Raw genomic sequence first — 26,989 nt, 5'->3', positions numbered from 1 at the left:
TGTACAATAACTGTACGGCCATTCGTCACGGGACTAGAATATACGGATCATCAATTTCCCGACGCTATGCCATATCAGGCTAGCAGGCCAAAAAAACCCCGCCACAACAAAAACCGCCTAGTCGATTTGTCGATTTTTTTCCCTTTAATTTTTAACCTCCTCCGCTCTCTTTTTGATATCCCAAGTCACTGCCATCTTTCTTCTTCCTTTTTATAACCTTCTTTAAATCTACAAATACCAACCTTCACAATGTCTGACGAGGTATGTACTTGACCTGGAATTCTGGTTTCCTTGGTGGAATTTCTTTCCCTGTGCTCTCGTTAGAGCCCCGCATCATCTTCCCCTCCTATTCTTGGCCCTTCTGAGCCTGGGAAGATTTTTGTACACACATAGAGAGAGAGGGGGGGCATCAGAGGAAATGCCTTCTCTCTCAATATCGTGGGATGGACGAGAATTGGAAGAGCATTGTATCGATTCAGAATTTCAGAAAACTGATATGTATGGTTATAGCACGAGACCTTCGAGTCCGCCGACGCTGGCGCGTCGACCACCTTCCCCATGCAGTGCTCTGCTCTGCGTAAGAACGGTCACGTTGTCATCAAGAACCGTCCCTGCAAGATTGTCGAAATGTCCACCTCCAAGACTGGCAAGCACGGTCACGCCAAGGTCCACTTGGTCGCCCTCGACATCTTCACTGGCAAGAAGCTCGAAGATCTGTCTCCCTCTACCCACAACATGGACGTTCCCAAGGTCTCCCGCAAGGAATACCAGCTCGTGAGTTATCCCGGTAGAAAGAGTCATCCAACTTTGCAGCTTACTAATGACTCATGTAGCTCGACATCACCGACGACGGTTTCCTCTCTCTTATGAAGGATGACGGTGACACCAAGGACGACGTCAAGCTCCCTGAGGGTGAGCTTGGTGGCAGGATCGAGAAGTTGTTCCGTGAGGAGGAGAAGGACCTCAGTAAGTAACTTGACTTTTCGCCTCTTCGGCTCAGTATCTGACCCGGATTCTTTCTTCAGACGTCACCATCTTGACTTCCATGGGTGAGGAGTGCTGCATGGACGCCAAGGAGGCTCCTAAGATTTAAACTTCCCTACGATTTCTTACGGATCTATTCGTTTGTCGAACTTTGTCTTCCAATGGACTTTCGTCAAGTTATGTCCTCAAGTTTGTGGATTACGACCCTTTTGGGCAGTCAGCGGCATGTCTGTTGCGTAAATCGTATCCTATAATAATAGCCTTGGATGTGCATTGAAGCGACAAAGGATTAAAAAAGAGTTGCTTTTTTCTGTTGGCAGCATCAGCGTGCGTTGTCAGAGGAATAGTTCTGAGTTCACGAGTTTTTGACGAACAATAAAATCATTCAACGAACTCCCCAAGTTCAATATCTGTAGATATATACTTCGTATACCCCAGACCCCGTAGAATGGTCGAGGTTGAGCAATCGCGCGGTTATGATTGGCTTAAACGAGTATAAAGTATTTATAGAAGGCTTATCTATACACGTACTCTTAAAAGATTTTTTTTTAATTCCTTCCCTATTTTAACCTTCCTCTGTTTCTGTGGCAAAGGGCCATACACCGGTTCAGGCGTATAGGAAAAAATTCTTTCCGGACGCCAACCTATCACAGACTGCATAGTACTCACCACCACATACTGGATGTCTAATATCCAGATATCATGACCCACTGTGCCCTAAATGGAATACACTATCACTCGAGGGGTCTGTGGGCAGGAAGGGTGCCGTGAGAGACGATATTATCTCGACAACGGGCTTTGGTTCTGCCGGCGGGGTCACCAGCAAGAGGTACATCCATATCAGATCTTAGTTCTGACGACTGCCATCGAAAATAATTGAATGCTGATTGACTTGGCTTTATGTAGGGTCGACAAGTCGAAGAAGATCCGGAAGATTATGGGACGCAGGGTAGGGCGCACCGCGTGAAGAAAGATATCGTTGAGAAGGGCCAGAAGAGTTCGTCAAGTATCTTGTTTTATTTTGATCAGCAATGAATTAATTTATGAATAGCATACCGGGGCCAGCGGGCATATAGTCTCTTTTTGCAAATATACCAGTTGATCCTGTGGAAGCAATGCCATGCCTTAGTTCACGACCGGGGCTTTCCTGCTGAGTTCGAGGTATGTCACCAAGAATACATCCGAGTAAAATGATCAAAAGTCAAAACTAATAAGCTTGCAGAATGTCATTCGCGACCTATGGGCTCTCCGTTTAGAAGGGTTTTCTAGCAAAATCAACAGTAATATGTCCGAGACGGAGACCGAAGAACCGGAAGTCTTCAGTTCGCAAGCCGCAGATACTGAGGATGAATCTGATAAGGCTTTCAAACCCAATGGGAATCGCGTTCAATGGCCTCGATTGGTTGACTCCATTGCTCTTTGTTACATGGGGGCTCTCTTGATGAGGTTGCCTATTGGCATAGCCGACTTCCACAGGTAAAACCTTGCTTGAATCTGTGGATGGACTACTTTCTGACAAAATCTTAGGATGGTGATGCAGGGAGACGTTCCATATTTTAGGATAATCAAGACCATTCCACGGGAAATGCGAGACAAGCTTCCGCAGGAGTACTTATCGCTCCTCGAGACCACGGTATGATCCCATGGTACTGAGATATCCCATGAAGGATGTTTTCTCTGACAATATAAAGAGATTACCAAAAGCAGAGCATTTCCACAGGGCTGCGTTGGAATTGATTCTATTCTATCACCGTCGATCCAGCATGCATTTCCCACCTCTGAACGCTCCACTTCTACTCTTTCGACTTATCAAAAGACTTACTCTTCCAAGTACGTCTCATTACTTTTAACTTTTTTTTTTTACTGCTAATGCGACAACAGTCGATATATACCCCGCTGTAAAGCAGCTACAGAAACTCGTTGGGTTCACCTTCAGTTACCCAACAACTATCGCCGGCAAAAGACGGTCTCTTCACCTCCCTGAGGTGCAAATGATGACCCTCATTGTCATTAGTACCAAGCTTCTTTTCCCATTCGATTATGTGAAACGATACCCTGAATCAGCTAGAGAACCGAGCACTCAGACGATTGATTGGCAGCTCTGGGCGCAGGTTCAAAGACACTTTGATAATCGGGAGATATCTAGTGGCAGAATTGGGAAAGGTAATGAGGTCCTGGTTAACGAGAAAGATGTGTTCAGTATGACACCGGATCAGTTGGATGAGTACCTAAATTGGTACGAGAATAGTTGGCTGGATGGCAGCAAAGGTAAGCTCATCAGCAATTCTGTGTCCTCAGTCTCGACTAACTCTGGCCTTGGATAGGAACCAATACGTTGGCAGATTTGTTTCCGCTCGGCCCGACGGGCGTGGAAAGCCAGCCCACTGAACCGCCGTCAGAAGCAGACGATGAAGCGTCGTTGGACTCAATGCTAGAAACTGTGACGCGCCAGTTGAAGAGCATGAAGGTTGTCGCAGACCCGGGAAGCGAAGTTCTGCGCCCGGGTTCATTATACCCTCGTTATCGACTGGACACTGACCTACCCGAAACGGTGAGGCCTTTCTACGAAACGGCAGCAAAGGTGGTCGGAATCCCCCTGTCAACTCTTGTCAAGACCGTATTCCAGGCAGAAATTAGGATGGGCCATTGGCAGGAGGACCGGAGACGTATGGAATATTATGGGGAAGTAATGAACATGGAATTCCCGGGGGATGCTGTTGTAGACGACATAGAAGAAGCAGGATATATTGACGAATAGATATGAATAGAGCACCAAGAGTTTTCACCAAAGGTACTCATCTTTAGCGATTCCATGTCAGGAACATCGAACCAAAACCTTATCGATCACCATCAACGCCATGCATCATGTTGAAGATAAAGACACGGAGTATGGAAACTGTGGAGAAGCCCAAAATGGCACTTGCGTCGGGGCGGTATCAAAACGGAAGCGGCATAGGGCTTAGGGTATCACCAAGTCGGTCCACCCTTGCTAAGCGAGAATTCCCTCAAATTACCAGTGCCTCTACGACGCCCGACCTTCCAGCGATCGTCAGCCAGCAACAACGAAAAATCGCAACCAGTACGTATAATGAAGTGCCTTTTTACGGTTCCCGTTTGTTATAGAGAGAGATGAACTGACTATCTGTTTTTCCCGGATTTTACAGTGCAGATGTAGGTTATTTTCTACCCCCCTTCCAAGCCCATCGAAACCGGTCCGCTCGGCAATAAGAATCGAACCGAACGAAAAGATGCCATGGATAAAATTCGAAACGGAAGGAAGGACAGTGTCACTGACATGATTTCTGAATCGCAGTTTCGTCAAGACCCTGACGGGTAAGACCATCACTCTCGACGTCGAGTCGAGCGACACCATCGACAACGTCAAGGCCAAGATCCAGGACAAGGAGGGTATCCCCCCGGACCAACAGCGCCTGATCTTCGCTGGTAAGCAGCTTGAGGATGGCCGCACCCTGAGCGACTACAACATCCAGAAGGTACGGATTTCCCTTGAACAATGCGGATATACGGGATATAAATGCGCGATTTCGCCACGACTCGAATTCATCGGAACGGTCGCGTTTTGTGAAAGAAGAGATAGGATATATTTGACTTTGATGGAATCGATTGGCTGACGCATGCTTTTTGCGAATTTATAGGAGTCCACCCTTCACCTTGTCCTCCGTCTCCGTGGTGGTATCATCGAACCCTCCCTCAAGGCTCTCGCCTCCAAGTACAACTGCGAAAAGTCCATCTGCCGCAAGTGCTACGTACGTTTCCACCTTCCGACCATCTGAACGACTTTCGGATCCCCGGAATTTTCATATCTTGAAATTGGTTGCTGACTTGTCCAACTACTAGGCCCGTCTCCCCCCTCGTGCTACCAACTGCCGTAAGAAGAAGTGCGGTCACACTAACCAGCTCCGCCCCAAGAAGAAGCTCAAGTAAACGATTCGTTGTTGTTACGGTTTTTCTGCGTTGCTGGGAATGTTGCCTGGTGGCCATGTATTCATTGCAACCTGGGAGAATAAAAAAGGCGTTGATATGATGAAATGTTATAGCCCAAGTCAAATACTTATTACTTGACTTCTCCTCGCAACGTTTTGCAATTGAATACATTGTAAAAAAAAAAAAAAAAAAAACTTCATTGCGCTCTTCATTTTCTTCCTAAGATAGGTACAGGTACACTATGAAACCAGCAAACATGATGAACAACTTGCTACCTGAGCAAGAAGTCAATGGACGCAAAAAAAAAAAAAAAAAAAATCCAGAAACCATTGGAACTGTGACAGTGACATCCTCCGCTGGTACCTTACATCATAAACATCCGCTTCTTATCGTCATCATGGTCATCATCATGCTGCTTGTTCTTCTTGGAGACGGGGCTTCCATGGCTGCGATTTAAATAGTCATTAGCTTCTGTACTCCAACAGGCAGGAAGCGTTAGGAAACCCACGCAAAGAAGAGGATCTTTATGGCAATCGCCAGACCCGCATGTAGCAGAATAACCAAAATCAGCAGAGCCCTGCTCGCCTTGGCATCTGTAGCGCTCAGGACGGGCCATAAGTTGCGCAGCAAGAAGAACACCGTCCAACCGAACCCAACACCAACAAGAGCCCAATTCAACGCCGTCAACGGACTCCAACTGACCAGCGCGACAGCAATCCAAATCAAATTCGAGTATCCATACAAAGCCCAACACTCAATCAGATCCGCAGTGGAGCTACCGAACCAGCGTAGAGCCCCCCACAGCGCAATAGGCACAACACCCGTATACCCATAGATCAAACCGGCCGCGCCCGAAAGAAGCGTAAAATCGTACTCGAAATGCTGGTCATCGTTATTCGAAAGCCATTGAGAGATCGTACCCGTTAGGAACAGAATCACAACCACTGTTGTAGCGATCCAGAACGGTCCATACAGGTCTGCGTTGCCTTCAAGGACGTCAAGAAAGTTGGTGCGCGGGTAGACTGCGGCGACGCAGCGGCGTAGGACCTCGTTCGTGTCAACGTCAAAGAATTGCGCGTAGTAGTGAAGTGACCACCAGCGGTGCTTGGAGGCGCTACCACCGGGGGACCTGTCGCGGCCGTGCGAGTGCGAGGGGCCTGCTCCGCCGAGGAATGGTGCAGTGTCTTGTTGGGCTTTTGCGTTACGTTGGTCGTTTTCGAAGTCTGTTCACGGGGGGAGGTGGGTTTTTTTTAGTTCTGTTCTTGAGTGCGATCGAGGGAATAGTGACGTACTGGATGGATGGAATTCAAGGTCATCTTGGAGATCTGTATGCCCGAGGTCGCCCTATTGGATATAAATCTGGTATCAGAGATTATTCGTTCAAGAACGAACAATGCAGTTTGACTTACCTCTGCATCCACATCTACAACGACATCATATCCCCGATTCGCCATGTTGGCTGTTTTTTCTTGGATGTTAATGTAGCGACAAAGCGATTGATAGTATGGGAGGGGAGGGCTGTGGTACGGGGAAGATGTAAGAGTACACATCAGCGCGTGCCGTTATCAGCCACACCCACCAGCCACAATGTGGAGACTATCATACCGGATGCGGAAATTTGAGTTCTAACGGCTTCACATAGTCGTTCATGAGTTTGATGTTTATTTGATCTATAGAATGCCCGGATTCAGAGCAATTAGTAAACACTTTTATTATGTTGCTATCTTATCACGCCTATATGTTACATGGTCCCGCTGTATAAAACGGACAGTCCGGCCATCTTGACATGTTTTAGTTCGATAAGAGAAATTAAGTGGGCTATTTTAGAAGAAGCGATCCTCAAAAGCCGCCTTGAAGTTGTCCATGTATGACCAGATCGATGCGTCAAATCCTTTCTTCCGTATCCAAATAGACACAGCACCAACGAAGACGGCGACGGCAACAGAGCCAATGGCCTTTCTGTGTGTCCACAAGAGCCCAAGTGCTTTCTTTTTCAGTTCATCGTTACGAAGTTGCCGCGTTTGCTGACCAAATAGCTTTACCGCATTCTCTGCTTTCTGCTTCCGGAAAGGATTTCGAGAGCTCTTCAGCACACTGCATGCCGGAATTTGCTTCCAGACTCCAAAAGGCAGTGACTCGGGTGGATAGTCGTTGAAGAGCTGCACAGCACTCTGTACCAAATCGTCAAGGTCTAATGGACTTGGAAGTTTGGAAAGAGTGAAATGCATCATCTCCGGCTCATCCACCGGAATATCCAGCAGTTCCTTTTTGCGGGAGAGGATAATCGCTGCGAAAAGGTAGGTCGGGACGACAGGTTCATGTGCGAGGAGGAAGTCGAAGAGACGGGCGATATCGCCGTACTCTTGGATATCGTGCGCATATAACGTAAGCATAGCTGCGAGGGCGAAGAATGGTCTGACGTCCGAAAGATGCTGTCGCAAGCCTGGGTCCGCTCGTTCAATGATCGCTGGAATAATCTGCAGGTGTTTCAAAGACGGATTGAGCGATGGAAGCATGTAATCTCGTATCCGAAAGAGAGAGATTTGGGTAACTGCTGGTACTGCTTGCTTTTCTCCCAGTACTAGAAGCAAGACTTGTACAATGTCATGATATCCCTGAAAATAGCAAAGATATGGATAGTTCCGTAGCACGTTTGTGATCACATTTGATAGTTCGTCTTTCTTTTTGGACAATTCTTCATTGGTGCCTAAACTTCCGGTTAGTCTGTCATATCTGAAACCTTGATACCAAATACTTTAACACTAACCGCTAGGGTAATAGACAAATGACCTGTGCACGTCCAGTTGAACCTGGTCTTCATCTGCATGTCGTGGCGATTCGTTCCAATCCTTATCACCATCTCGTTTGTCTTGCTGGCATCGTAAAAGAATTGGCCCTGAGACATGTTACCATCTTTTACTTCGTCGCACCATAGTGACAGGAGCCAACTTACATGCTAACTGACGCAGGTCATCCCGGAGGAAGCCACCTTCTGATTTCGCATGTGAAACCAATGCGTCTAGGTCCCCCAAGTCGCATGCTCTCCGGATGGCATCTGCCTTCTCGGCCAGGTGACATTTGTCTTGCTCCTTCTGTAATATTACAGGTTCTTCGTCCTGCGCGTCAATAAGGTGCTTTGATTCTTCATGGATAATGGCCTTTTCTGTACCGTTGTCATTCTCATGGGCTGCTGTAGATAGATCCATTGCTGCCACAAGTTGATATAATATCAAATATTGAGCGCCAGAAGTTAAATTTCTGGCCTGTTTTGTGGTGACAACTGTCTTTTTAAGGCTCGTTCCTCATTCATGCATTGGACAGATAGTATATGGAGCAGCCTCCACGGTATGGAATATTCGACAAAGGATTTTTCCCCTTCCTCTCTTTCAACCTGTGCACAGGAAAAAAGGCTCCCAGAATCCTAAGACAATAATTTGTAATGTCTCAACAGTCTGTTGTGTGACTTTCTGATTTGTTATCTGGCAAAGGCGAGGTTGATGGAAGTTCTTGGCCACTTCATCGCCGAAACGGGGTTACTTTATGCCTCAGGCCAGAACTGCCCCGTGATTGCTACGAACGCCGACCGCCCAACAAACAAGTCAATTCGCACGTTTCGGCTTCAGCTCAGCTTTCCCTCGAGGCAAAAAGAAAGAGATAGTATTGGAGAGAACGGTTTCTACATTCAAGTGCTTGACGGTTAGTTGGACATACACATCCGGGTTGTAATTGCACAACAGAAACGACCGTTGCAAGACCATCCGTTAAAGCTGCCTGAATACAGAGGCGCATATACAAAATTGAAGCTCGACGTTTCTAGGGCTTGTTCCGTTTTCAAGACTTGTCATCGAAGTCACCATTTCCTATTTTGAGCAGCATTGGGAACGGCCCCGAAACCGTGTTATTGAACATTGGCGTCTGGCATATACATCCCACCTACCAGTTCAAGGCCTAAGTCTAGCAGTGTTGCTAGTCGTTCTTTACTAAGGTTAGAGGTCTATAGATTGAAGCTTCGCAGCTCACAGAGCATAATCTAACATTGGCTATAGGCACTTCTCTCTCCTGCGCTAAGCGTCTATATTGCATTCTCGTGACCTGGAAGTGGGGTTGGAATAAGCCCAGCGACTCTAAAGTGCCCTTTCGCCTTTGCTGAACCTTAACGTGACAATTGGCTTATTAGCAGCGTCATCCATGGAAGAATCGTGTTCATACCGCCCTAACCATGATTAAAAAGAGCTTCTCGGTTTTACTTTCGCTATAGATTTTCCTTTTCTTCTCGTCATTGTTGCTATTCGTGGGTGAACATTGATGAACCGCTCTGATTTTATCATCTCTTCATTTTGGACAATCAGCATCACATTATTGGCCGTGAAAAGATCAGCTCCTTTTTTTTTTTTTTTTTTTTTTTCCTCTTTTCACTTGATAGGACACCATGACATCCCACCAAGATCCAGATATCCCTATGGCCAATGCCCCAGATGAGATTAGGGAGTTCGTTAGACAACGAGAGTCTGAAATGGGGCAGTTGTCCATTCCCTCTAAGCCAAGGGTTGGATTGCTTTCACATACGGTAGTGCCTAGTCCAACCATTCAATGGATCCTACCTGCACACCTGCGGAGTCAGCGACACAACGATGTGGTCTTCGTCGGTGATCGTCACATACAGATTCGAGAGGCCGTATCAGGTATCCATTTGGAGGATGTCACCTCGAAATCTGACTTTGATGCCCAAATCATGGCCGCGAAGGTGATTAACGTGGGCACGGAACTGCCATGGGAAACTCAGATGAAACAGGGTGCTGGTCATTTAGCCACGAACAAGCCTCAGGATGATTTGCCTCCCCAGGTTTTGGTCCTGAGCCTTGCCTCGAGAGAGCTTGTTTTTCTTTATTATTCGATGGCTGGCGAGGGCCAATTTGTCTGTTATCGACGGCCTCTGCCCAACGATGTCAACTTGTTCGAGCAGTTTGGGCGGAATGTCGCCGTGGAGCCAAGGTAAGCCTTCTTTGGATTTGTCTAATAAGAACGTCGCTCAGCATTCCTTCCCCAGGTCTCGTGCAATAGCAGTCAGTGCCTCGTGCGATTACTTCGGGATCTTCATGCTCAAAGAACCACCAGTTCTCCAGTCCCAGATGACCAACAATCAATTGGATCCAATACTAGAGGTTTGTCTTGGATGACTCTGCCACCATCCTTTATCAATCATGGGTCTAATATCGCTTCCGCCACAGGAGCGGTTCTTCCATGTCGACGGCGACATACTATTTATGGAATTCTTATATCCCAAATCGGAAGGAGAGAACAAGATCATTCTGCTGCTCTTAATTGCCCAAAATCAAATTACCCATGCCATCTGCTACGAGTGGGATGCGAATATCTCTCTACGAAATGCTTCACCACGGCTTACCCGGAGACTATTACCGTTCGAGGACAGGCTTCCTACCATGGTTATCCCATTGACCAAAACTTCGTCATTTATGCTCGTAACCCCTAGCTCGATGGCGGTCTACAAGAACAGGCTGGATCCTCGCAGGCAACCTAGCCGGTACCCTTTGCCTTTCTGTGATAAGCAAGCCCAACGGTCACCTCTCTGGACTCGATGGGCGAGACCTTTACGCAACTGGATTTACAATCAAAAACATGACGATATTTACCTGTGCCGTGAGGATGGAAGGATCTTTTACCTTGAAATTGGAAACGAGGGTGAGATCGAGAACCAAACCTTCCTCGGATTGCTTCACTGCGACGTGGATGCGGCTTTTGATACACTTGATATTGGGCATGAGGGTGGTGATCTTCTGCTAGCTGCAGGGAATATGGGCGATGGTGGATTATTCGTGCAAAAAGCGCGGGACCACCCGCGATGTGTCCAAAAGTTCATGAATTGGACCCCGGTGACAGATTCTGTGGTCGTCAAGTCCACAGCTCATTATTCCTTGGCGACAGACGTTGCTAGCGACCGATTATTTGTATGCTCTGCATCCACATTTGGGAAAGGTGCGGTCTCTGAGATTCGATATGGAATAGAGGCGCAAATTGGCCTGGCAGTGGCGCTGGAGGGGCTGTCCAGCACAAGGGACATATGGACTATGGCAGATGATGTAAACGGGGGCGTTTGTATTCTGACCACTGATCCAGTTTCATCACTTCTGATCTATATGCCCGCTGATTTCGGTGAGGAGATTTGCGCCGTCGACGAGGAAGAATCGGGCTTGGACTTTTCCTGCCAAACTTTGGCGGCAGGCTGCACACAGTCTGGCGCCATTGTTCAAGTAACTGAAAGAGCAGTGCGTCTTGGAACTGTTGCTGGATTTCCGGGTGTCCGCCATGATTATGGCCAGTCTGAGAGTGTTGCAGCTGCAGCTATCAATGAGTCGGCCGGGTTGGTTGCGACTGTTATTCGCTCACATAAGGGGTCACAACTTCACCTCATTCGGATAAACTCGGCGGATAGCCAACATCAGCTGTCTGGCACTGGTACACAGATCGATATCAACCATGAGCCGGTTTCTATGTCCATTGAGCGCCTTGGATTTTCTTGCTTCGTTTTCATAGGGACGGGTAGTGGAAAGTTGTTGATCTACCGCGTTATAGAGGACACGATTACTCTCGTGACTGGTATAGATATCAATGTGGAAGAGAGTGTCGACATTTCCAAGGCTATTGAGAGCCTTGCGATCATAAGCATTGCCACAGATGACTCGTTAGAAAGGGTTATTCTATTCTGCGGTCTACGAAGTGGAATCCTGGTTTCTTTCGGGGTAACTGTCGATAACGACAACTTTAACTCGCCCATCAGTGAGCCCTGTGCGTCTAATATCACATTCATTACATTAACTAACTTGGTCTTGTTATTTAGGCATGAAGCAAGGAACCCCACAACGACTTGGGCACACCTCCGTCAAAGTGCAGAGCAAGGGAAATGCTGCATTACTGACATGTGGAGAGGGCTTCTGGCAGGTCTCATGTGTCGAAGATGGAGAGCTACTTGAGTACACTCTTCAACGGGTTTGGATCACTGACCAAAACAACGTAAGTCTTCATGGCTTCCTGTATTTGTCACGGTGCCTGACTTTCTTTCAGCCTGCCTACTACCCAAAGACTATCTACGGATTTACGACTAGCAATATTGTCAATCCGAATATGGATGACGCTTTCAATTCGCTGTTCTGCGTTGCAGATGAACAATTGTTTATCTGTACACTGGACCGCGAGTCGAAGACAATTCCGCGACGAATCAATCTTCCAGGAAGTGCCAACAGGCTGGCTTATTCAAAACATTTGAAGAGTCTGATTGTGTCCTATACCAAGACTGAACTTGATACAAGCCTGGATCCTGTCAAACGTTTCACGCGTCCGATGGTTGATTTTATTGATCCAGACTTCCAAGACTCAGCAATCAGCTTGCCTAGCACGGAAGAAGTATCCCAAACTTGGAGACCACAAGGAGCAGCTGGCGAGAAGATCACTTGCATTCTTGAATGGACGCCTCGAAAGGGAGATGAAGAATACCATCTTATCGTTATCGGGACGGCCCGCAAGAATCAGCAGGAACGAGGCCGGGTCATATTTCTGCAGACGTCCCGGGATACATCTAATCCGTCCCAAATCGAATGCTCTGTCAAATATGTGCACAAGTTCGAGGGGCCAGTATATGCCATTACACCATATGGCCCATTTACGTTGATGGTCTCATCTGGCCACGAGATTATCCCATTGGAGCCCAAGTTCTCCCGGACACGATGGGGTCGGGCTGCAAGGTACTCAACAGTATCGCCTGCGATCTCTATATCAGCACACGAGCCGTATGTGTACCTATCGACTGCAAGAGAGTCGCTTATGGTGCTCAAGGCTTCTGATGACAAATTGAATATGTATGCGTACGATCGTCACCGGCATGATGGGCTATCTCACGTCCACATTGGCGGGCCACTGAACCTCACCGTTGCCAGTAGCAGAGGCGGCACTGTCAGCGTGTTAACAGAGAACGGAGTCACAGAAACAGACAAGATGATGCCACATTCTCTATGTGAGGCCCACCTTCCACTGTCTGTGATGAAACTGAGTCTTGGTTCCAAGCTGTCTCCTCTGAACTCTTCTTCGCGAGTGCTCTACGGAAGCACAATCAACGGCACCACATACCGATTCTTGACTCTGGGGGAGAAGGACTGGCGACTACTTCGTCTCCTGCAGAATATGTGCGAGAAGGACCCCCGTATCTGCCCATTTACGCCAAAACGCAAGCGTCTGCGCAACCCCGTGGAAAGCGAGTCTGTTGAGTCATCTCCCTCCCGGATGCATGTTGACGGTGACATTTTGAGTCGTTTGGTGGCCCGAGGTGCGAGATATCTGCACAGGATGTTGGTCTCAAGGGATCTGTACGACCCTTCTTCGCTTGATACCGGTACTGCACAGGCTACCATGGAACGATTTTCTGTGTTGGCGGAGGATGTTTTGGGGAGGTCAACGAACCAGGTCGAGGCGGTTATGAAGTGGTTGAGGAACATACTTCATATGCAATTCTAGTTTTAATTTGTAGTTGTTAAAAGTACATATGACAAGTGTGGTTCGAATAGAAATGATGTATGAGCATCCTGTTATTTAGTTTCCCTACCCTGAATTCGGAGTAGCATAGCAATATATATAGCAGCATAAAGCACAGAGTGTTTATATGCTAATATTCAATCCGATCTTTTTGCAAACAGGTTGTCCTTATATCAAATCAAGTAAATAAACCAATTAATCCACATATAAACTCTTGGAACACAGAACACTCTGGGTAGGCTGGTACTCCCCATTATCTACCTGAACAATATGGTGGCAACGGGTGGCGTACATAAGCAGCGGTCCCCCACCAAAAATCGCCGGCCCAAAATTCTCACGGACCACCGCCGCAAAAAAAGCTCCTCCAACTCTCTCCAACCCTCCGAAGGTCTTCCAACCACTTGCAGGGAGGATATTTGTTTTCGGGGTGTGATTTTTATCTGAATATTCTCTTTGTTCAGATCATTTTGGACACCGCCTCTTTGCCACTTGGCCGTCCGCTTTGCCCGCAGGCGGAGACAAGGAAAACAATTGAGTATTGTTCGTGATACCCGTAGAGCTGAACGACGCACGTTTCATCTGGAATCGGTTTGACTAACATCCGGTTCGTTAGTTATAGGAATCGATTACCATTCGAAGACCACCGATTTAGAAAGAAAAAGGGCAACATCGCAATCATGGCGCCTAAGAAGAAGGGAAACAAGCGGCAAGAGCAAGACTGGGAGGCAGAATTGGGAGAAGACGCACCAGCTGCAGAGCCCCAGCCCGCGGAGGAGCCTGCCACCGAGGGAGCAGAGGAAGAAATGAGTGGCAGCGGCGGTCTTCTCGCTGCGCTCCGGAAAAACAAGACCAAGAAAGCCAAGAAGGGGAAGCAGGATAACGACTTTGTTGAGGGGGAAGATCCTACAAAGGAGGCAAATGATGCTGTTGATTTGGCCAGCAAGGCACCGCAAGAAGGCTCCTTCGAAGATGAGGAGGAGGATGTGTTTGCCGGAAACCAGAAGAGCGCCAAGGCTGCCGCCGCAGCAGCAAAGGCTAAAAAGACCGAGGAGCCTGAGGGTGAGTTCCGTGTGAAGTCTAAGAAGGAGAAGGAGAAGGAAAAGAAGGAGAGAGAGAAACAACGTAAGAAGGAACAGGTAAATTATTTCCCCTCTTTGTTCAGTTGTATTGTGCTCCCGTGTACATTTATACTAAAATGACTGTTTCCTATTTATAGGCTGCTACTAAGAAGAAGCCTGGAGACAACAAGAAAGAAACAGCCAAGCAAGCCTCTTCGCCCAAGGATGAAGCCTCTCCCGAGCCTTCCCCCGCTGCTGCTCCTGCTCCGGAACCCGCCGGCGGCGGCAAGAAGAAGAAGCTTCCCGCCCACCTAGTCGCTATCCAGAAGCAGCAGGAAGCACTTCGAAAGCAGCGTGAAGAAGAAGAGCGAATTCGCGCTGAAGAGAGGGCTGCGCTAGAGGAACAACGCATCCTTGACGAGGAAGAAGAGAGACAGAAGGAGGAAGCTCGTCAGAAGAAGAAGGAGAAGGAGAAGGAAAAGAAAGAACAACTTAGACGTGAAGGCAAGCTCCTCAGCAAGGCCCAAAAGGAAGCTCAGCAACGCAATGAAATGCGTATGAAGCAAATGCTTGCGGCTGGTGTGGGTACAGTTGCCGGTCTCGAAGCAAACCAGGCCGAGAAGAAGAGACCCGTCTACGACACCAAGAAGAAGAAGGGCCCGAAGAAGCAGGAGGAAGACCTTGAGGCTGCTGCTGCTCGTGCTAAGGCTCAGCGTGAAGCCGAGGAAGAGCGCCGCAAGAAGGAGGAAGAGGAGCGGAAGGCCAAGGAAGAAGCCGAGGCTGCCGCCGTTGCTGCCTCACAGGAACAAGAGAGCGAGGGTGAAGATTGGGAGAAGATGGCCGATGCTGACGACGTCAAGGACAGTTGGGATGCTCCCTCTGATGAAGAAGGGGAGAAGCCGAAGGCTGCTGCGAAGGAGTCCGAGAAGCCCGCAGACACTGCTGCCCCCAAGAAGGATGAATCTGAGAGCGAGTCGGAGTCTGAGTCTGAATCGGAGTCCGAGGATGAGGAGCAGTCGACTGCCAAGCGGGCCGTTGCTCAACGGAAAGCCGAAGCCGCCGAGCGTAGAAAGAGGCAGTACGAGGAGGCCATGGCTGCCCGGTCGAAGGACAACCTTCGTTCCCCCATTTGCTGTATTCTTGGACACGTCGACACAGGAAAGACCAAGCTACTGGACAAGATTCGTCAGACTAATGTCCAGGAAGGCGAAGCTGGTGGTATTACCCAACAGATTGGTGCTACTTACTTCCCCGTTGACGCCCTTCAGACCAAGACTGCCGTCGTCAACAAGGATGGCAAGTTTGAATTCAAGATCCCTGGTCTGTTGATTATCGATACTCCTGGTCACGAGTCTTTCTCCAACTTGCGTTCGCGTGGTTCGTCTCTCTGTAATATTGCCATCCTGGTCGTTGATATCATGCACGGTCTCGAGCCTCAGACTTTGGAGTCCATGAGATTGCTTCGTGACCGTCGGACGCCTTTCATCGTTGCTCTGAACAAGATCGATCGTTTGTACGGCTGGAAGAAGATTGACAACAACGGCTTCCAGGACAGTTTGGCGATGCAGAACAAGGGTGTTCAAAACGAGTTCCGTACCCGTCTTGACCATACCAAGCTTCTTTTCGCTGAGCAGGGTTTCAACTCGGAGCTCTTCTACGAGAACAAATCGATGTCCCGGAACGTTTCCCTGGTCCCCACTTCGGCACACACTGGAGAGGGTATTCCTGACATGTTGAAGCTGCTGACCACTTTGACCCAGGAGCGTATGACCAACGCCCTGATGTATCTCTCCGAGGTCGAGTGTACCGTCCTTGAAGTCAAGGTCATTGAAGGTCTCGGTACCACCATTGACGTTGTCCTGTCGAATGGTATCCTTCGCGAAGGCGATCGAGTCGTACTGTGCGGTCTCAACGGGCCTATATCAACGAACATTCGAGCACTCTTGACACCAGCACCGCTTAAGGAACTTCGTCTGAAGTCAGCATACGTCCACAACAAGGAGGTCAAGGCCTCCCTGGGTGTAAAGATCGCCGCCAACGATCTTGAACAAGCCATTGCTGGTTCTCGTCTGATGGTTGTTGGACCTGACGATGACGAGGAAGACATTGAGGAAGAGGTCATGTCCGACCTGGAACAGCTTCTTAGCAAGGTCTCCAAGGACCAGCGTGGTGTTAGCGTCCAGGCTTCCACCCTTGGTTCGCTTGAAGCGTTGCTGGAATTCCTTCGTGTGTCCAAGATTCCTGTTGCCAACATTTCCATTGGTCCTGTCTACAAGCGTGATGTGATGATGGCTGGAACCATGCTGGAGAAGGCCAAGGAATTTGCAGTCATGCTGTGCTTCGATGTCAAGGTGGACAAGGAAGCGTACGCCTATGCTGAGGAGGTTGGCGTCAAAATTTTCACAGCCGACATTATTTACCACTTGTTTGATGACTTCACCAAGCACATGGCTGAACTGACCGAGCAACGGAAGGAGGAAAGCAAGCTGCTTGCTGTCTTCCCTTGCGTGCTCAAGCCCGTTGCTGTCTTCAACAAGAAGGACCCTATTGTCATTGGTGTCGATGTGATTGAGGGAAGTCTCCGGATGAACGCACCTCTTTGCGCCATCAAGACAAACGCAACTGGACAGAAAGAAATCCTCGACATCGGCAGAGTGTAAGTCTTTAATTATTATTATTTTTTTTTTTTCTTTTAACAAGGCGCTAATTCGATAAATCGATACAGTGTGTCCATTGAGCGTGACCACAAGCCGGTCCAAGTCACCAAGAGAGGTCAGCCCTCTGTTGCTGTCAAGATCGAGGGATCCAATCAGCCCATGTACGGCCGGCACCTCGAAGAGAAGGACCAACTGTACTCGCGCATCTCTCGTGCCAGTATCGACACGCTCAAGGAGTTTTATCGACCCGAAGTGTCGATGGAGGAATGGGCTCTTGTCAAGAAGCTCAAGCCTGTGTTCGACATTCCTTGAGCTGGTTCCATCGGTTCTTAGGCGACGACTGGGTGATGCCTAAGACCACGTGCTGGGTCTGTTCAATTCAAATCTCCCTAAGAAAGGGTGCACTGCACGGCAGTCGATCAGATACTCAAGCGCAGGGGTAGCCGACTCAGAAAAGGTTAGGGGCGTGTTTCTGCATGTCCATGGTAAATGAGACAATGGCTCTGCATCGATGGCAGGAACAAAAGTGCAACGAATTATTTTTTATTTGCGTCTTGCGAAAAGTCTTATGTCTGCATGAATGGCCACGACTTGATTAGATGTGTATACCTGAACGTGGTCGATACCAGCTTGTTTGCTATTATGATGATTCAATGCGATGTTTTTCTTTCCAAACTAGATGCTATATTGTATTATATAAAGCCGTAACAAGATCAACGATATTAAATTAAGTCATTTAATATTCGCTGTAAAAACAGAATCCGACGCAATCACCGCAATGATAGCAATCTATACAAGTTAGCCATCAATAAACGACACGAGTTGAAACACAGCATACCAAAGACAAGTCCACCCCGGACGTGACGATAACATCAAATACAGGGCGATAGTCCGCACGCGAACTGATTAGGGCCAGTCTCTCGTTATGTTCGATACTTTCGCGCACCTGGGCAACTTTGCGATCCCCATCGACAACGTCAAATAACGCCAACACATTCCCATATCTCTCAATATTCAGCGTAAGCTTCTTATCATCCTCCTTCTTTGTATCCGCAGCAGCAGCATTCCTCTCAATCCCAATACTAAACCCCCCACAAGGCTTATACCCAAGAGCCCGAATCCGATGCGACCCCGTCGCAAGAACACCCCCGTTATTACAGCTATCCCCAAACCCACCACCACCACTACTGCTTCCACCTCTACCAGGCATAACTCCCGGCAATGTAACACACCACTTATGCCTAAACTTGAACCAAGTCCGATGCAGCTCGAACAGCGGTAATCCCGACGCATCGCGGAACTCGCGGCAACTCCTGTCGCTGAACTTCCACCCCGTTACCGTGAACATGACCGCGCCTTCATCATCTAGTATAGTATAGGCCTTTGAGGAGTTGGAACCGCCTTGTGGGTTGAGGGTGAGGAGGGTTTTTGTGTCAGTGATGTATTCGCGGCGCAGGGCGATGGGGCGCTCCGGGGGTTTGAGGACGGTGCGGGCTTTGGGGACGGAGGAGCGGCGGGGGAGGAGGGATTGCGAGTTGGTGGACATTATGTTTTTGTTGTAGTTAGTGTCAGAGGAGTGTTGTTTATGTTAGGATGGTAGAGCAAGGGGGTACTACATACTTGTATTTTGGTTGCGGGGAACTTATGACGGCTTATCTAGCTAGTTGTGCAGCATAACAGCTCGGCGACGGTGACGGAATGCCAAGAATTGAGTTCAGCCAATTGTGATCTTATGGCGGACGTGAGCCCCGAAAATAAAATTAACTGTGATTGGTTAGACTGGCAAATCTTCAAGGTGGATCCATAGGACTCGACAGGAACCAACCACAGATGGCGATCTGATTGATGTGTCTTCTGCATACAGATCTGTTCTAGCCCAATCTGCGCAGTGCAGTCTTCACTAACAAACAGTGAAAAAGCTGACGCGTACTCATTGGGAGGTCCTGCCCAAGTTTCCGTCTGTTCTTGCTCTTCTTACCATGTTTTCATCTCTCCGGTGACTCCCGATAGAATCAGAACCATGCGTCGGTACTCGCGGAAGCTTAGATCGACCCCGGCCGTGGTGCTGCTCTTCGTCATCTTCGTATTTCTTCTACCATACGACAGCCAATTCAGCCTTCGCGCTGCTATTGTGAGAGCAGTACCTGCTCTCTTCGAGAGACGCTGGTGGCTCATCAACAAACCCAGTGCATACCCGGTGGATTTCTCCCAAGATGTCGCAGTTTTAGTCAAATCGGGAATTGGGACAAAAGAGCGGATCCCGGCTTGGCTGAAAGCGCATGAGCACATGGGACTCTCCGATCTGCTTCTTATTGGAGATTTTGCCACGTTGCCGGGGCAAGAGTACCAGTACCGTGACCGACGACTACCTATACATGATGTGTTGGGTTGGATGATTGGGAAAGGGTATTTGGCGGGGGAGTTGGACCATCCGAGATTGGAAAAGTATTACAATCTGACCAGGGCTGTTGATCGTGGGGATGTGGATGCTGCGCGGGAGATGTCTGGGGCTTTTGGGTGGGAGCTTGATGCGATGAAGGTACCTACCAGCTATCTGTGCATGCGCGAGGGCTCTGCTAACGGTGTAGTTTCTTTCTGGAGCGGAACTTCTCTACAACCGATTTCCGGATAAGAAATGGTACATCATGGCAGACGACGACACGTATCTAATACAGCCCTCATACAAGCGTCTCATCGAACATTTTAACCCTAACCGTGAACATTACCTCGGGAACCCGGTAGGCGGAGAGGACTGCCACTTCGGCCACGGAGGATCGTCTATCATCATGTCGCACAGAGCCGTTAGCCATCTCATTTCCGACGGCGAGTACCTGGCCATGGCTCACCGGGAATCCCTAGATGAGACATGGGGGGATAAGCGCCTGGCGGTATCACTGAACCGACTGGAGATTTACATCAATGAAGAATACGCCGCATTTTTCAATGGGGAGAGCCCTCATACGTCCAAGATAACCAGGGAAAGACTTTGCACGCCGGTCCTCTCGTTTCACGGACTCTCGTCATCGTCGGATATGCTCAGCGTCAGTCAGACCTTTGAGCATACCACAGAGCAGGTCCTCTGGATTGACTTGTGGAATACCCCTATAAGTGATGACAAAAATGGCAATTCTCCTATACCCAAGGCTTCAGCATCCCTCTTCGACAACCCGATATACGAAACCGGCCACAAGAACTGGGATTACGTCGGCCGGTTAGACGAGTGGACTCAATCAGTGGAGGACGTGACATCTGTCGACACATGCAAGCAGATCTGCCGCGTGGAGCGCCCGGGCTTCTGTATGGCGTGGACATGGGACTCGAATGAGAAGAAGTGTCATATGAGTTGGTGGATAATCAAGGGGGATAAAGCTGAAGGAAGGACTTCGGGGTTGAATGTGCCGGCTGTGAATGATGTTGTTAGGTCATGCCGACCATGATTCTATTTTCATGTGCATACTATTTGTGATTATTTTTTGCCGTCACATAAATACATAATGGTAATACATACTTCTAGAATGATACTAGAACTTGAGCCTCAGAACGACTTCTCCACAGTCCCCACCAGGGCTTACGAGACCCACTTGTCGCATGCTCAATAACCCTTTTAGGCAACTATATCGTCCCGAGTTATTCTTTATGTTACTTTTTATGCCATTCACGCAGCACCCACTGCTACCTACCATACAACATATATACCAATTAACCGTAAGGCCTAATAATAAAAAAGGGCGTGTAACTCAGTCGGGAAGAGCGTTCGTCTAGGTAGACACCAGATGCAGAGTTCGAATCCCCACACGTCCATTTTTTGGTGGTCTGAGGTTCGATTCCCTGCCTCCATCAATTCTGTTATATATATCTTATTTGAATTTTCAATTTTGTGTCTGACACTTCTATCCTTCATCGTTATTCATTTGCTCATTTGCTCATATAAGTATCTAGCTTTCCAGCTTCTCATTGCTCACCAACAAACACAAGATCTACAGCAACTGCTCACATCAATTTTCTACCTTTTGACCGGAGTCAAGGACCATGGGCTTTTTATAGAACTCAATCTATCTGGAATGGACTGCGAATGACCTTCCGCTGCGACAACGCATGATGTGATAAACATTCTAAACTATACAGATAGGTCTGTGAACGGTCCATACGTGGACCACAAACAGTTAGCAATCCTATTATAGGACTACGTTAGACCATGTCAAAAGCTTGAAGTGATAATTAGAGAGGCAATAACCGGAACAACCCCATATATCTCGTCAGATTGCTTGTTTACTCTTCTATCAGAATGATTCTTTCCTTGGGGAACATATGAAATGTCAGGTCTTTTGATTGTCTCCATGGCTTGTGTTTACAGCTCTTCATTGGAAGCGAATATCCCTGCGACATACGCGGCTCTTAACTGTAAATCGACTCTTTGGTTTACGATCTGTCTCACAGTTTCCTTGAGAAACTATGAGACTTTGGAGCGATCCTTATGCTCCAATAGCTGAAGTATCAGTTTAAACTGGGTCCATAATGGAGATTCAAGGGAAATAAACCGCAAGAAACCGCTATATGCGGCGCCTCTCACTTTGAGTGATCAAATTACGACAATTATTGATATACATTCCAATATATTTGTGCGAGCACCCACGAGAGAAGTCGTTGCTTTGGCCATACATACCACAGAAGAGGATGAGTCTCATAATCACAGCCAAAAGTAATTTCCAAAAAGCCAAAGTTGTGTGGACAACTGGTGGATGTCAAGGAAGAAGAAATACTCGTCTGTCTAGACTCTTTTCCCTTAGGTGAACACGCGACATCAATGGTCGATATGAAAGGGTTTTTTGACAAGCCTACTCTCGTAACTACAGGACCAGGATAATCACCAAACATCAATACAAATACAGAAAGCGAGCAGAAGCTGTAGAAGCTCATGTAATGGAGGATGAGAACCCTTTCTTTCGCTCCAAGCAAGAATATCGAAGTTGAACCGAGCCAAAGAGTATAGAAAAAGTGGAGCTACTAGACATTCCAGTGACATTATTACTAAAGAAGCACCTAAAATGCTGTTACTTATTGCTGACGACCGAGCGAACCGATTTCCACGCGAGATCCTTTTGCCAGAGGGTCTCACGGCAACTGGAATCACAAATTTACAGACTGCAGTATGGGACGCAATGACGCTAGCTTTCTGCTAGTCCAACTTTCCACACGGCGTCAATGGCACGCGAGGTCGTGCGTCTGGTATTTATTACATGAGCGCAGACTACTCTGCCAGCAGTGCAGGGTATCCGGGAATGTGGAGCGTGTTGCTCAGTTCAAGACTACCGACTAAAGTCCATGCACCACCATCAATTGTAGGAACATGTGGTCCTTTTGCGAACGGAAGGCTGAAGGAGAGGCCGCTTAGAAGATATGCGTGAACGAATAATGGCTGGATGGCATACTGCCACCATGTAACAGTGTGCTCAGAATTCTTCAATCGGTATTTTTTCAGACAAAATCAGCCACCAGGTTGACGTTTGTCGCTTGGTTTCTTTCTAATCATCGTTGACTGTTATTATTGACCATTATTTCTTGTGATTACTGATGAACCCTAATGACCGTCTGAAACCAGACCATCGACTAATGCATCCGTTGAGAGAGGATTCTACAGAATACACCAACTAACTTGTCAAATGTACGCTAGCTGAGTCCTACACAAACAACCCAGGAAGAACTACGTGGCTTACGTCCATTCAAGAATAGATTGACCAGACTGAAAGTAGTGCGGTACTCAATTAACCAGCAAGTTTTGCGATTAGTTGTCGGCCTTTATAATCTGGTCTTGAACAGTTGTTGCTCATTAGGACATTCTAGGACAATAATGCCTACCTTACTGGAAACCAAGCTGCTGAATCGAGTTCTGTTGATTGGAAGAGATCTCACTTTTAGATATCACACTCGATGCTTGAATCATCAGGCCAAAGTGTGGCGGAACATGTATGTTCTATTACCAGGGTTTTTAGATCAGAACTAATACTGAGTGTTGTTCTTGGCAGACCATTGCCATATCATATAGCAGCTAGCCGATATGAACGACCGACACTTACTCAGCATTTTCATTTTGATATGTATAAAACGCATATTTACAATACTCCATCATCCAACATCCCCATCCATCCCCTCAACTCGAACCCTTCAGACGAAGTCAATAGTCCTCCCCCTCCCACTCCTCAACCTTCCCACCTCTCTTAACCCAATCCAACCAACTCCCATCATAAACCCCTACCCTCTCGACATCATACCCCGCCTGCACAGCCAATTGTGCTGCCGCCCGCGCCCTAACCCCCGCCTTACAATAAAACACAATATCCCCCTCCTCACCCACACCAGGCTTCGGGTATCCAAAGCGCGTTTCGAATTCGTCTGGGGATAAGAAGAGCGCATCTGGTTGAGAGGCTAGCGGAACAGCGACGGCGGAGGGGAGGATGCCACCTTTTAGTTCGGCGGGTTCACGGACGTCGACGAGGATTAGGTTCTTTTGGGGGTTCTGGGAGGGGGAGTTGGGAGTGTCGGCAGGGAGGGAGGCGTTGATCTGCTTGAAGCGTTAGATTGATATTTAGGGGCTACTGGGAAAGGTAGATGAACATACGTCTTCGAATTTCCATTGTTTCCACCCCTGCCCGCTCTTGCCGCTATTCCAGCGGACGAAATCCTGGGGGGTGAAACTGGTGCACAGGGGCGCAACTACACTAGTCCTCGATGATGTCCAGAGACCTCTCTGTCCAGCACGAGCCGCTCTCAGCGCCAAAACCGTGGTTCCATTCTGCAATGCGCTGCCGCTGCGGCGACAGATCTGAGCCGAGGAAGTCTGCTTGCCGAGGCGGGCATTGAAGGTGGTAAAGGATCGTCGGAGGGTTGGTGCGGACATTGTGGTGGGGAATTGCTTCGATTGAATAACTAATTAATCGTTCTCGAACGTAATGCTTGTTTGGAAGACGGATGAGGTTGGTACACGCTTTTGGGGGCGGGAGTGTATTCGGTTAAGATGGAAGTGATGTCAGGCTGCCGCGATGTACCGCCTGCCGGATGTGATAAATGATTGTCAAAATACAGATATGGCATGTGCAAACACATTGGTCAAAGTCAATAGCATATGTAAAAATATAGATACAGGAAGACATATTACAACACAATAACGCTTTTTTGGCGTGGCAAAAACATGCAAGGCCTGCAATTATTATTAAATCTAAGTCGCGGGATCTAGAATGCAACGCCACCTTCGAGAAACGGGGAATAGAAGTGAAAACGAGAAAACGCTCCACTGACAATAATCAGTCGAGATGGACGATCCCACATGGGTCGTTGCAAAATCATACAGTTTCGGAAGTCCTGATCCCCAGTTAACAGTAGCTGGAAAAGAAGAAAAATGAATAAAGAATAAAACCATCGCTATGTCAGGTCGCATCATCAAATCCCAAAGAAAACCCCAAATGGGGCAATAGTACTATATCACGAGAAGGGAAAAAGGTGTCATTGGTCGTTTCATCTCCAGCATAGGGAAAGAACAATGGCGAGGGAAGTCTCAAACTCAAGCGTCGCATTTCGGGTATCTTGGTTCCAATGTGATATGCAACGCTTGATGCGAAACGAACCCCACCAAGCTGTTATTCGAGAAATAGAGAATAGAAATTGTTTAGGGACGAGGACGGAAAGCAAGGAGACAGTCATCCTGGTGACCATTAGCCATTGGACCAATGTAGAGAAACATGAAGGAAACATACCTGAGGGAAGATGGTGGCAAACACCTTGATTTCTTCGGACAGAGGAGTGGGGGTGTGCTCCCAGTCCATCTCCATACTGGCCTTGCCAATCATAGCCATCAAGTTGGAGGTGGCGTAGTTCTGACCCAAGCAGTAGTGGGCGCCAGTGCCGAAAACTAACCAGTTTTTAGTCTGCTTCTCAGCAGTGCCGGTCACCCACCGGTCTGGATCGAAAGAGTCTGCGTTGGGGTATGCCTCTTCGTCGTGGAGAGCGGGCCAGATCGAGGGGATAACCATGCAACCTTTGGACACAGTGATCTTGTCCGTGACGGGAAAGTCGCGCTTGGCCAAATAAGGGACCATGATAACGGGTGGACGGTAGCGGAGAGTCTCCTTGACGACGGCACGGGTGTAGGGCATGTTGTCCAACAAGTCCATCGAGAGAGGCACCGTGCGGTCACCGTTGCGAATGCGCAGGTTCTCCTCGCGAACCTTGTCCAGAACGTCGGGACGGTCGGCCATAAGCTGGAACAACCAGGTGGAGGCCGCCGAAGTGGCATCCTGAGAGGCGAACAGGAAAGTGAAGATGGTCTGGGCGATCTCGTAGTCGCTGAAGTCACGTAGGATTTGCGGAGGCTTCTCAGCGGGCTCGCCTGCAGCAACCTTCGCACGGTACTTAGCGGAATCTTGCTGCGCCTTGATCCAGGCGTCCATGATGCAGGAGACTTCACCGCCGGCAGCCATGCGCGCTTTACTCTTGGCAGCACACTTGCAGAACTCCTCGAGCACCATGTCTGCAGCCTTCTTTCCATACCAGATCTTGGTGTACGGAAGAACGAAGGGGAAGTTGACCAATTCTAGCGCAGCCGTGATCAGGTAGTAGTCATCAGCGATCTTCTGAATAGCCTCAGCAGTCATGTAGTGGCCGACAAAGGTGCGACACGAGACGGCACACATAAGCTCACGGAATTCAGACATCCAAGCGGTGGGTTCAAAGTTGACCTCCTTGGACTTCTCGAGGAACCGCTGGTAGTACTCGTTGTAGACCTCCTCCATGCGCGGGAGGTAGCAGCTGAGCGCGGCGCGCGTGAACAAGCCATTAAGACCCTTGCGGTATTCAACATGGTCTTTACCGTCCAAAAACACCCAGTTGGTCTTTCCGAGAAGCTTGTGGGCCGCATCGACGACACAGGGTTTGGCAAAAGCGGGCGAATTGAAGATCTTCCGAGACGTGTCGCGAGTGGACGCGATAACAACGAACCTATGGTGATAGGTTAGTCAGCTGCTACAGACTAGCAATTTGTTGGCGCAAACCAGTAGGGTGCCTTACTTGTGGAAGACGGAAACACAGCTCAGCTCACCGCTATCCCATTTCGCCTTGTACTCGTGAAACTTGGGATTGACCGATTGAAGAAACGGGCCCATGAATGGGATTTTGAAAGCAGGGCCGACAATGGAGCCCTTGAGGTAGAAGTATCGCACTGGGTAAATTAAGTTGTTAGATATGATCGATTATGGTCAACTTTTAACAACGCGACAAAAGATAAAAAAGAAAAATAGAAGCTTACGTTGATCATAAACAACAGCTCCAACCAACATTGTCAACAAAGCCTTCCAGACGGAGACGCCCTGGAACACAGAAGCGACCAAGCCCGAAGGTTCAAAGACCTTGGGGAAGATGGTGGCATCAGCGATAGGGGAGACAAAGCTCCCATTGACGGTGGCCATAATGTGCAGACCACAAAACAACACGCAACTCCCGAGAAAGATGAAGCAAAAAGGAAAAAATGAAAAAAGAGGAGAGAAAAGGAGGATGAGGAGAAGGGAAAAGAGGGAAGGAGGAGAGGAGAAAGCAAAGGAATGAGGAGAGCGAGTGAAGTGAGTGAATGAATGGAGGAAGAGTCGGAAAAGGGAGAAGAAAGAAAGAAGATTCTCTGGGGGATCCTATTGGGGAATGAAGTGTATAGCAGGTAATACCAATACAGTACTGTAACATTCATCGTTGCAGTGGGCGGAGGACCACGGATACAGTCAGCCATGCAGGTACCGTCTGATTAATAATCCCACGACGCCAATA

General features: G+C 48.3%; 12 protein-coding genes across 12 annotated transcripts; 6 read left to right on the top strand and 6 right to left on the bottom strand.

The window, feature by feature from the left end:
* The first annotated feature begins 144 nt into the window (after positions 1–144).
* EURHEDRAFT_413241 (Eukaryotic translation initiation factor eIF-5A) lies at positions 145–1,378 on the top strand. Its single transcript, XM_040782124.1, has 4 exons — positions 145–261; positions 511–774; positions 834–966; positions 1,026–1,378. Exons 1-4 carry the CDS (start codon positions 250–252, stop codon positions 1,091–1,093), a joined length of 477 nt encoding a protein of 158 aa, XP_040638122.1. The 5' UTR covers positions 145–249; the 3' UTR covers positions 1,094–1,378.
* A 211-nt stretch (positions 1,379–1,589) lies between these two features.
* EURHEDRAFT_413239 (TFIIB-type zinc finger domain-containing protein) lies at positions 1,590–3,762 on the top strand. The gene is made up of 8 exons (XM_040782123.1): positions 1,590–1,813; positions 1,891–1,981; positions 2,036–2,145; positions 2,207–2,460; positions 2,512–2,617; positions 2,676–2,814; positions 2,866–3,252; positions 3,309–3,762. Exons 1-8 carry the CDS (start codon positions 1,706–1,708, stop codon positions 3,740–3,742), a joined length of 1,629 nt encoding a protein of 542 aa, XP_040638121.1. The 5' UTR covers positions 1,590–1,705; the 3' UTR covers positions 3,743–3,762.
* Positions 3,763–4,298: 536 nt separating this feature from the next.
* On the top strand, positions 4,299–4,616 carry EURHEDRAFT_457835 (ubiquitin-domain-containing protein; the record flags this gene model as incomplete). The annotated part of the gene is made up of 1 exon (XM_040784460.1): positions 4,299–4,616. A coding segment is annotated over one exon (318 nt), but the record flags the coding sequence as incomplete, so codon positions are not given.
* Positions 4,527–5,246, bottom strand: EURHEDRAFT_90503 (uncharacterized protein). Its single transcript, XM_040787680.1, has one exon. It carries the CDS (start codon positions 5,098–5,100, stop codon positions 4,696–4,698), a length of 405 nt encoding a protein of 134 aa, XP_040638119.1. The 5' UTR covers positions 5,101–5,246; the 3' UTR covers positions 4,527–4,695.
* On the bottom strand, positions 5,227–6,440 carry EURHEDRAFT_413235 (Yip1 family protein). The gene is made up of 4 exons (XM_040782122.1): positions 6,339–6,440; positions 6,222–6,273; positions 5,438–6,152; positions 5,227–5,375 (listed from the first exon to the last, which is right to left on the bottom strand). The coding sequence occupies exons 1-4, from the start codon at positions 6,381–6,383 to the stop codon at positions 5,294–5,296; spliced, it is 894 nt and encodes a 297-aa protein (XP_040638118.1). The 5' UTR covers positions 6,384–6,440; the 3' UTR covers positions 5,227–5,293.
* Positions 6,441–6,617: 177 nt separating this feature from the next.
* Positions 6,618–8,411, bottom strand: EURHEDRAFT_413233 (TBC domain-containing protein). The gene is made up of 4 exons (XM_040782121.1): positions 8,099–8,411; positions 7,883–8,038; positions 7,697–7,825; positions 6,618–7,636 (listed from the first exon to the last, which is right to left on the bottom strand). Exons 1-4 carry the CDS (start codon positions 8,133–8,135, stop codon positions 6,753–6,755), a joined length of 1,206 nt encoding a protein of 401 aa, XP_040638117.1. The 5' UTR covers positions 8,136–8,411; the 3' UTR covers positions 6,618–6,752.
* Positions 8,412–9,358: 947 nt separating this feature from the next.
* On the top strand, positions 9,359–13,452 carry thtA (the record flags this gene model as incomplete). The annotated part of the gene is made up of 5 exons (XM_040780213.1): positions 9,359–9,921; positions 9,977–10,091; positions 10,158–11,733; positions 11,786–11,958; positions 12,010–13,452. The coding sequence occupies 5 exons, from the start codon at positions 9,359–9,361 to the stop codon at positions 13,450–13,452; spliced, it is 3,870 nt and encodes a 1,289-aa protein (XP_040638116.1).
* A 695-nt stretch (positions 13,453–14,147) lies between these two features.
* Positions 14,148–17,497, top strand: EURHEDRAFT_457558 (putative mitochondrial translation initiation factor IF-2; the record flags this gene model as incomplete). Its single annotated transcript, XM_040784435.1, has 3 exons — positions 14,148–14,606; positions 14,687–17,184; positions 17,254–17,497. 3 exons carry the CDS (start codon positions 14,148–14,150, stop codon positions 17,495–17,497), a joined length of 3,201 nt encoding a protein of 1,066 aa, XP_040638115.1.
* A 429-nt stretch (positions 17,498–17,926) lies between these two features.
* Positions 17,927–18,710, bottom strand: EURHEDRAFT_424706 (uncharacterized protein; the record flags this gene model as incomplete). Its single annotated transcript, XM_040783377.1, has 2 exons — positions 17,927–17,974; positions 18,024–18,710. Coding segments are annotated over 2 exons (735 nt in total), but the record flags the coding sequence as incomplete, so codon positions are not given.
* Positions 18,711–19,076: 366 nt separating this feature from the next.
* Positions 19,077–20,718, top strand: EURHEDRAFT_531437 (uncharacterized protein). Its single transcript, XM_040787190.1, has 2 exons — positions 19,077–19,724; positions 19,774–20,718. Exons 1-2 carry the CDS (start codon positions 19,206–19,208, stop codon positions 20,620–20,622), a joined length of 1,368 nt encoding a protein of 455 aa, XP_040638113.1. The 5' UTR covers positions 19,077–19,205; the 3' UTR covers positions 20,623–20,718.
* A 2,639-nt stretch (positions 20,719–23,357) lies between these two features.
* On the bottom strand, positions 23,358–24,080 carry EURHEDRAFT_378306 (rhodanese-like domain-containing protein; the record flags this gene model as incomplete). Its single annotated transcript, XM_040779060.1, has 2 exons — positions 23,358–23,744; positions 23,802–24,080. 2 exons carry the CDS (start codon positions 24,078–24,080, stop codon positions 23,358–23,360), a joined length of 666 nt encoding a protein of 221 aa, XP_040638112.1.
* A 652-nt stretch (positions 24,081–24,732) lies between these two features.
* On the bottom strand, positions 24,733–26,857 carry erg5 (C-22 sterol desaturase erg5). Its single transcript, XM_040787679.1, has 4 exons — positions 26,481–26,857; positions 26,243–26,393; positions 24,934–26,173; positions 24,733–24,881 (listed from the first exon to the last, which is right to left on the bottom strand). Exons 1-4 carry the CDS (start codon positions 26,638–26,640, stop codon positions 24,846–24,848), a joined length of 1,587 nt encoding a protein of 528 aa, XP_040638111.1. The 5' UTR covers positions 26,641–26,857; the 3' UTR covers positions 24,733–24,845.
* Between the last annotated feature and the right edge of the window lie 132 nt (positions 26,858–26,989).

Source organism: Aspergillus ruber, assembly GCF_000600275.1.
Source record: "Aspergillus ruber CBS 135680 unplaced genomic scaffold scaffold00016, whole genome shotgun sequence".
Classification (NCBI taxonomy): Eukaryota; Fungi; Ascomycota; class Eurotiomycetes; order Eurotiales; family Aspergillaceae; genus Aspergillus; species Aspergillus ruber.
Note: the sequence above shows the minus strand (reverse complement) of the source record. Positions and strands in the feature narration are given on the sequence as shown.